The following is a 9,517-nucleotide window of genomic DNA, read 5'->3' on the forward strand; positions in this document are numbered from 1 at the left end:
GATCGCAGTTGCAGTAGATGCCAACGGACAAATATTTCCACTAGCTTTTGCCATTTATACCAATGAAAGCAAAGAGACGTGGACGTTTTTTTGAACCACTTGAAGCAGCACGTTGTCAAACAGCGTTCAGGTATTTGTCTAATATCTGATCGACATAGTGGTATTTTAAGTTCTGTACGGCATTTTCCTGAATGGCAGGAACCCTATGCATACCACTGTTACTGTGTGAGGCATCTGAAGGCCAATTTCCAGAAGAAATATCACGACAAGGCCTTGCATGATTTAATGTGGATGGCTGCAACTAAGCACCAGCAGTGCAAATTCACGAGGCGCATGGAAGCGATCCGGCAGTTAGATACACTAGCCTATACTTGGCGATTGAGACATGAGCTTCACATGTGGACATTGCATGCTGATGGTGGCAGACGATGGGGAGCCCTGACTACAAATGTGTCGGAGTCATTCAACGGTTTATTGAAGTCTGCACGTGGATTGCCTGTCACTGCCATGGTCCGGATGACATTCAAACAGAGTGCAGAGAGGTTTGTTGAAAGGCATAGAGCTGCATGTTCAATTTATGCCAATACCGACGAGAAGATTTGAGAAGTACAGGAGGCGAGCACATTGGCATTCATTTTTATAATACGATCACGACTGGGGTATTTTTGAACTTCGCACCACTATCTGCAGACACCGAGGGAATAATCTACAGATGGTGAATGAAGCCAGCCGGTTGTGTTCATGTGGGAAATGGACCATCTACCACATGTCGTGCGCACATGCCTTGAAGTGCTTTCAACAAGTTGGTTTAGGGGAAACCAACTATGTTGATAAGCAATACAATGTTGTTGCATACGTAGACACATATAGTGGGCAGTTGCAGCTATTGGGTGCTGAGCATTATTAGCCGCTGGAACCATTTAAAATGGTGTGTAACACAGACTATTTGCGCAAGCTGCAAGTGCAAAAGAGAACGCGTATACAAAATTAAATGGATGTTGGTAATACTGTTTATGCGCGTAAATGTGGCATATGCTCGCAAACAGGACATGATTGTCGTAAATGTCCTTCAGTTGGTGTGGGTGGTGGTGGTAATCCAGCTCCAGCTCCTGGTGCAAGTTCGTCGAATGTACCCAACTATCAAGAATACACATAGTGTTTTGTTTTCGTAATGTTTTTTTTAATAACTATCTGTACTTGTGTATGTTGCAATATATATCAAATAAAATTATGTTTCACAATCTTGCTACATCTCATTTTTTAACATGGCCTTTTGAATTGGGATGATGATATGGTAGTTCCAACATTCAACTTATTGGTGTTAGTAAAGAAGACAAATATGAAGATTAAAATTTCATAACATAATATTCGAAGAGATAAAAGCACAACAACCGTAACTAAAGCAACATACATGAAAATAAAAGATAAATCAAGACGTTGCTGTTTTGTTACAAAAAAATTGAATATGTATAGCGCGGTACAATACTACATTTTGTGTGTTGTCTTGTCGTTCTGTAAATCTGAACCGACTGCGCAAAAGTTGTTTCGTTTCAGAAAAATTGAATATGTATAGCGCGGTGCAATACTACGTTTTGTGTATTGTCTTGTCGTTATGTAAAGTTGAACCGACTGCGCAAAAGCTAATTCGTTTAAGAAAAATTGAATATGTATAGCGCGGTACAATACTGTCACACCTCCTTTTTTACACACCCCGAGGGTAGTACAAGGGAATTTTTCCAATTTAAGTGACATTATTCGAAATGGGATTATTTATTTTGTTTAGAGTCGCCACTTGGGATGGTTTGTTTTCTGGTGTCCCAAGTCGCCGGTTTATTTTAAAATCCCAAATCGAGAAAAATTCGACTTTCCTTTTGAAGTCTGCGAACCAGAAATTTTGAGTAAGGAATTCTGTTAATCCGAGGGAAGGTGTTAGGCACCCCCGGATTCCGTGGTTCTAGCACGGTCGCTTAAACTATTATAATTGGCATATTAACTGATTTTAATACATGTTTTAGCCTATGGTACATTTAAACTTATTTAAACCGCTTTTAATTATTTTAAAGAAGATTTAACGTCGTTTAAAACATGTCTTTGGATCGCACCACATGAAATGCACCCGCAATTTGAAACATATTTTATTCAACGTTGTTAAGATTTGGATTTGGGTCACATGAAATGCACACCCGAGTTTAGGAAGGTAGTATTATTGAAATAACGCGCTTAAAGCAACTACGCGTTTCAGCTTTGCGAGGGCCATGGAAATTTGACTAATGGCACGCTTTGATTTCTAAGAATTTTAAAGGATATAATTAAGCGAGGGCCACATATTTGAGATTTTATTTTTTTGCGCGGCGCACCTCAATTTTAATTTTAAAGGATATTCAAACTAAATCCCAGAAGGCTATAAACTACTTGTTTTATCCAATATGGCTCACCTCCATTAGTTAATGGGCTTAATTAAACAATTAAAAACAATGAAATAGTTCTCTCAAACTACTGAAGGCTTATGTGAAAAGAGAAATAATTGGGCAAAGGGATTGACCCCATCACCAAACAGGTGAAGGGCCCAATAGAAAAGAAGTAATCCAAATCACATTTCGAAGGGACTGTCCAGTTTGGGCCCAAAGATGAGCCCAAATTCCAACGGCTTTGCAGCCAACCAATGTACACTCCTAATATCGAATCCCCATGATGCCTTAAGCTGCCAATAAACCACGTAAATGTCAAATGAATGAGGACATCAATACTTATTGGACTCAAACTTGAGCCCAGATGCAAGCCCTATTATTGAAACCACGGCAGGCCCCAATTTGAAGACATTGCAGGTGAAAGGAGGGACCCAAGATCGAGTCCCTGAAGGCATCAAATTTTCGCATAGAGAAAGAGAGTTCATTATTGGTTTAAACACCAGAAGCACAGCTTCATTTTTTGGCCATTAAGTTATATGCAATCTTGAATCTTTAAGCCTCAAACTAGTTTTATGCATTGTGATGGAATAAAAAAAAATGTTCTCAAACTACTAAAGAATCCCATTTACTCATAACTAACTGTTGAAACAACAATTACCAGTAAAACAACAGCCAATTCGAAACCACCTGCCAAGCTTAAAAACACTCACATGATACTCCAAATTTTAAACTTAAGCTAACATTCAAAACATGTTAACAAAACCTTTAAAACACTTTAAAAGATCAATACTATTATACTATTAACCTTTCATGATTTTCATGCTCCACGGGTGACAAGAGTCCAATTATTATAGCATATCTAAAACTACTAAAGGCAATATCAAACCTGCATCTACAAAAGCAGTAGAGCATGTATAACTTCCGTAATCAGGAAACCATTCAAACCAAACAAACTATTACCAACTCTACTCAACAAGATCCACATATTGTGTATATTAGATGCATAAGGATTTGAGCAACCTTAATATTCAAACTAACAGCTAAGATTTACATAAGGAAATGACTCAAATAACAGCTTAAAACATAACAGTATACAAGACTGAACATCAAAAACTCCAAAACTTCCATTCCTTCATTTCATTTTCAACTCGGGCATCAGATTACACAATTTTAGGAGACATGTACCTGGATGTAGAAGAAATAAAGGAAAAGGATAAAGGATCAGCAGCTACAGAGTAGCAATCAACAACAATTTTTTAACCAGTTTCAAGCCCAGAAAGTGAATAAAACAGCCCAGAAAAACAGTTTCAAACCAAGTAATGAACCAGACTTGATTTTAGTTCATTTCAACTATCAGCTACTCAGAAATTGTTTCAGTACTAGGAGAAACTTCAGAAAATCACCAACAGAGCTCAATGAAACAGTGTTTTTTTCTAGAATTTTCAGCCGTTTAGGATTTTCAGAATTTCTTAGCTCTCCAAAATCTAAATCTGAATGGAACCCCAAGTAACTATGCCTTTATAGGCAAGTTACTAGAGCAGCCTTAAGGGTTCAGTTTTTTCACTTTAGTCCTTTTCCAATTTTCCTTTTTGCTGCTTAGTCCTTCATTTACTGACTTGTTGGTCAAGTAAGTATATCATGCTGCTTCTGGGAAGCTTCTCAGGCAGTTTCAACAAGATTCCCCTTAACTAAAATCCTAAACTACCTTTTAAACTCTTTCCAATTACTTTAACATACCACATGGGTCAAGTCTGACCCAAGACTAAAAACACGACGAACGGGCTTTCTTTAAAATGGGTCAGAAATGACCCTAAGAGCCCAAAACCAATAAAAATCCATTTGGTAATTCATGAGAAGCAGAGAAACCAATTAAATGATTTCAAAACCAAAATCTAAACTAAATGACTGGTTTCCTTTTAAACTAAATAATGAGTTAGAAATAACAACATCTGATTAAGCTAATTATACGACTAGAAAAATCAGAAAACTTAAATGTCATAAATAACAAATAAGCATGGTGAGCGAATAATCTAAACAAAAATCATAAAACAACATTCAAAATTTGAAAGGAAAAACTGAGAAAGCAAACGGAATAAATACGAGCATGAACCAATCTAGAAGGGAAAACCTAGGTTCTAACCTTGACCAATTTCCAGTCTATTTAAAGAAAAGTAGAAGAAAAGAAGAGGAATAGGAGGTGAAATAACAAAAGTGGACAGAAAAATAAAGTAAACTTACCGACTAAACTTGAAACCAACACTGGATATCTTGATTTAACACAACCAGTGTTAATCACTTGTTCTTTGCCAAGAACAAATGACCAACACTGCTTTATGTCAAATTAACCCTTGAAAACTCGAAAATTCGGGAGCCTAAGGTCATGCATGCCACAGATTCAAGAAATTCTGATTTTGTGCTTTTAAAACTTCAACTTCGATTCAAGATTCGACGAAAGATAGGGTGATTCAAGGGAAAACACATGGGTATTTGGAGTGAGGGAGCCCTGGAGGTTCTCCGGTGTTAGTTTGGGGTTGAACAGAGGTGGCGCCGCCACCGGAGAGAACAAGGGTAGTGCTAGGATTTCGATCTTTGATATGAAATTCGAGCAGTTCTGGAAGGATTTGAGAGGAGTTGTTTGGGGATTTGGGATGTGGAGGTGGAGGAGATTGTGGGGTGTTAATCTCAGGGTGGTTGGTGGTGGCGCCGCCACCCTCAGGCGGTGGGCGTTCAAGGGCGGCTACTAGGGTTCAAGTCTGGTTGGAGAGGGTGAGATGAGAGATGAAACAGGGGTAGGGGGGGGTCGGTCGGAGAGTTATATATAATTTGGGGCTCAGTTCCGGACTGTTTGATCAAATGAGATCAACGGTCCAGATCACGGGTGGTTTAAACGGGGTCGTTTGGTCTATTGGTGGGGTGGACCAGGTTGGACCCGGGTTTTGGGACGGATTTGGGCCACTTTTAATGGGTAAGGGGTGTTTAACACTTGGGCCTAGGGAAAATTCAATTGTAGCAGCCCAAAAAATCGGATGTTCTTTTATTTCTTTTCTTTTTCTTTTTCAATTTCAAATCATTTTCTTTTCAAATTAAAATAAAACCTAAATTAATTTTTTAAACTAAATTAACCTACCCAATTAGATTAATCACTCATCATAGTATTTACAATAATTAATTAAATCCTAAATTTAAAGAAAAACTATAAAATTCAAAATTAAAGAGTTAAAATGCAAAAATGAGCTATTTTTGTGATTTCATATTTTATAAAACAAACTAATTTACTAATTAATCTAAAAAATGTAACATTAAATCCTAAATGCAGTGCGTGATATTTTTGCTATTTTTCATGATTTAAATAAAATTAATTATGCACACAAAATGTAAACAAACACGAAAATTGAGCAATTAATTCCTAAAAACCAAATAATAAAAGGAAAAATCCTAATTTTTGAGATTCTGTAGGAGTAATTCATGCGAGGCAAAAATCACGTGCTCACAACTGCCCCTCTTTGCTCGGAGACACGAAGGGTTTTCGGGAAAAGATAAAATGAGCAATTACGAGGGATTTTTGCTCGTTTGACACTCCATGAGAAGCATTTTTGAAAAGAGTCTGACCGAACTCTGGTTCAAAGGTTGCCTACATATCCTTGGCTATAAAAGAATCAGGTCAGTGTAGTTCTGGAAATTTCGGTAGCTGGGACTACCGGGAAGCTGTGATTTCACTGTTGTTGCTGCTACTACTACTTGTTGACCTCCTTATTACACCGAAAAGGAAAATCCAAAGCTAAGCTAGCTAGGCCTATCAGCTACGAGTTACAAAATTCTTATCTATAAATCTCTTAAAACTTGATCTTGAGTTTTGGCTGATTTTGCTGTGGACCCCGATCTGAATCTTGATGCTCGCAAGCTGTAGGTGCTGATTCTTTCTTCAGCATTGGATCAAGGTGGGACACGCGAAGCTTGTGACTTCAATTATTTCTTGAGCAGTCCGCATCTTTCTCCGCTTCAACCTTTTGAATTCACTCCTTTTGTTCTTTTTCTTTTTTCTTTATTCTAAATTGAGACTCATTCTTTCGGTCATCTCGAACCCTGTGTCTCGAGGTACAACCTGCTCAGACACCAAAACAAGCAAACGAACGAAATTTTTCTTCCCCAGTTTTCACTAGGAAAATTTCGTGAGTTATTTGCAACAAAATCTAAACTATTCAGGGGATGGAGCCTTATATCTAAAATGTCAACTTAGGGATTGGGGCCCTAATGTTGGCGAAAAGGCGACTAGGGAATGGAGGCCCTATGTCTAAAAAGGCTCAACTCAGGGATTGGAGCCCTAATGTTGGCAAAAGACGACTAGGGAATGGAGGCCCTATGTCTAAAAAGCTCAACTCAGGTATTGGAGCCCTAATGTTGGCAAAAGGCGACTAGGGAATGGAGGCCCCATGTCTAAAAAGCTCAACTCAGGGATTGGAGCCTTAATGTTGGCAAAAGGCGACTAGAAAATGGAGGCCCTATGTCTAAAAAGGCTCAACTCAGGGATTGGAGCCCTAATGTTGGCAAAAGGCGACTAGGTAATGGAGGCCCTATGTCTAAAAAGGCTCAACTCAGGGATTGGAGCCCTAATGTTGGCAAAAGGCGACTAGGGAATGGAGGCCCTATGTCTAAAATGCTCAACTCAGGGATTGGAGCCCTAATGTTGGCAAAAGGCAACTAGAGAATGGAGGCCCTATGTCTAAAAAGGCTTAATTCAAGGATTGGAGCCCTAATGTTAGCAAAAAAGGCGACTAGGAAATGGAGGTCCTATGTCTAAAAAGCTCAACTCAGGGATTGGAGCCCTAATGTTGGCTAAAGGCGACTAGGGAATGGAGGCCCTATGTCTAAAAAGGCTCAACTTAGGGATTGGAGCCCTAATGTTGGCAAAAGGCAACTAGGAAATGGAGGCCCTATGTCTAAAAAGCTCAACTCAGGGATTGGAGCCCTAATGTTGGCAAAAGGAGATAGGGAATGGAGGCCCTATGTCTAAAAAGGCTCAACTCAGGGATTGGAACCCTAATGTTGGCAAAAGGCGACTAGGGAATGGAGGCCCCATGTCTAAAAAAGCTCAACTTAGGGATTGGAGCCCTAATGTTGGCAAAAGAGTAACAGATTGAGGTTGGGAATCTAAGCTATCATTTTGTTTGGATTTTCTTCCTTTTCTTTCTTTTTTTCATTTTCATTTCATTTTTTAATAAAATGCAGGAAAGAACTTGGAGGAAACTTCCCTTTTGGATTGATTATTTGCTGCAAAGCTGTTTCTAGCTCTTGCGCATCTTTTCCTTTTCGGCTGCACCTGCTTCTTGCATGGTTGCTTTGGATTGCACCTGTTTCAATTTTTTTCAAACAAAGAACAATTGTTAGTTTGAAACGGTGGTCGGTTTTGTAGCCTTGATTGCTTTGATCACTTGATCTCGGTCCAACTCTTTTGGTGAGAACCTCTACTGCTTGCGGGCTTGCTGAAAACTGATCTCTCTCTTGAGACCGAGGAACTCAACTTTTCAAACTTCCTAGACGATGACTCAACCGTGCGGGGCTTTGGCCTTTTCACTTCATCCCCCCTTTTAGGGCTTTTGACTTCGGATTTCTTTCATTTTCAAAAATTCTGGCTTCAGAGCATCAGCTATCATGGCCAGTCGGGATCGACTCAATGCACCCGCTGAGGCTGGGTACTCTTCTTTGATTTGGCTTTTATCAAGTGGAAACCTGTAAAACCAATCTTGTCACCTTGTCTTTGTATCAGTTTCATAATGAAGTTAGACCGAAAGGTATTCAAAGAAAAGTAAACAAAGGACAAGAGAAACGAATTTAAAGGAGAAGCGTTCCTTTCGGGAGGGAAGGAAGGACTTATCTAGGGTGCATGTGGCTTCAACAAACATGACATGCTTCTTGGACTGGATGTCCGACCCGCACAAACTTCTCTAATTCCTTATAAACTCATTGTGAACCATATTTCCAAATCGAGAGACATAGGTAGGACTCCAATGATGGCGAGGGTGTCTTCTTTTCGATCAACGGTGCCCTTTGCGGGTTTTCGCCAATCGACCTCTCTCATTTCTCTTCTCATCATCGCCTGATAGTGCTCTTTATGAGTTTTCACTAACCAAGCTCTCTCATTTTCAATTTCTCTACTCACCGTCGCCTTATGGTGCCCGTAGGTTTTCACCGATAAGACTCTTTCATTTTATTTCTCTTATTTTGATTGTATCAGATCCAAACAGTTGTGTTTTTCTAATTCTGACGCCTTTGCTGATTGATCAGAAGGACTTGAACAAGGTTTGGGTAAAAGAATCTGGATGAGATTACAACTTTGGAACCGTTCAGGTAGGTTCATTGTCGAACCATTATAACATCTGCCCCAGTTTCACTTTTGGGGAAAATTAGATTTTGGTTTTGGTGTGACTGAACCCTAGGGAAAGGCTGCCTACGTATCCTTTCGGAATCAAGTCGAACGTAGTTCAGGGAAATATTTGTTTTATTGTTTTTGCTTTTGCTTTTTTTTTAACACTTTACGGTTTCCAGGAGGGTAATTAAAGAAGAGTAACCGGCTTAAATGGGTTTGTAAAGGGTTGAGATTGTTTGGGTAGCGAGAATGAAAGCCTTCGTCATCCCAATCGGACAAGGTTGTCGCTGCAGAAAAGCTAAACATAATACCTTTTGACTGCATCTGCATTTATAGCTGCTTCAGAATCATTCCCTTCGATATCGCCCAGATACAATGCCCCTTTTGGCAATATCTTTCTGATGATGTATGGTCCCTTCCAATTATGAGCAAATTTTCCTTTCGCATCCTGGTGATGGGGAAGGATACGCCTTAAAACGAGTTGCCCCACTTCAAAATATCTAGGCCGCACTTTCCTGTTGTAGGCACGGGCCATTCTTTGTTGGTACAACTGCCCGTAGCAGACCGCGTCCATTCGCTTTTCATCGATCAAGGTTAACTGTTCCAGCCGGGTTTTAACCCACTCACTGTCTTCGATTTCGGCTTCGACGATGATCCGGAGAGAGGGGATTTCGACCTCTGCGGGTATTACGGCTTTAGTGCCATAAACCAAAAGATACAGGGTGGCTCCAATTGACGTGCGCAT

The 9,517-nt window shown here is 39.6% G+C and overlaps 1 protein-coding gene across 1 annotated transcript; it reads right to left on the minus strand.

Moving 5' to 3' along the window:
- Positions 1–9,070: 9,070 nt before the first annotated feature.
- LOC104232979 (uncharacterized) lies at positions 9,071–9,517 on the minus strand. Its single transcript, XM_070173225.1, has one exon. The coding sequence runs from the start codon at positions 9,515–9,517 to the stop codon at positions 9,071–9,073; it is 447 nt and encodes a 148-aa protein (XP_070029326.1).

The sequence above is a fragment of the Nicotiana sylvestris genome, chromosome 4 (genome assembly GCF_000393655.2).
Source record: "Nicotiana sylvestris chromosome 4, ASM39365v2, whole genome shotgun sequence".
Taxonomy (NCBI): domain Eukaryota; kingdom Viridiplantae; phylum Streptophyta; class Magnoliopsida; order Solanales; family Solanaceae; genus Nicotiana; species Nicotiana sylvestris.

Excerpts from the sequence above, each read along its gene's own strand:
- LOC104232979 (XM_070173225.1), bottom strand. The coding sequence starts at position 9,517 with ATGCGCACGTCAATTGGAGCCACCCTGTATCTTTTGGTTTATGGCACT.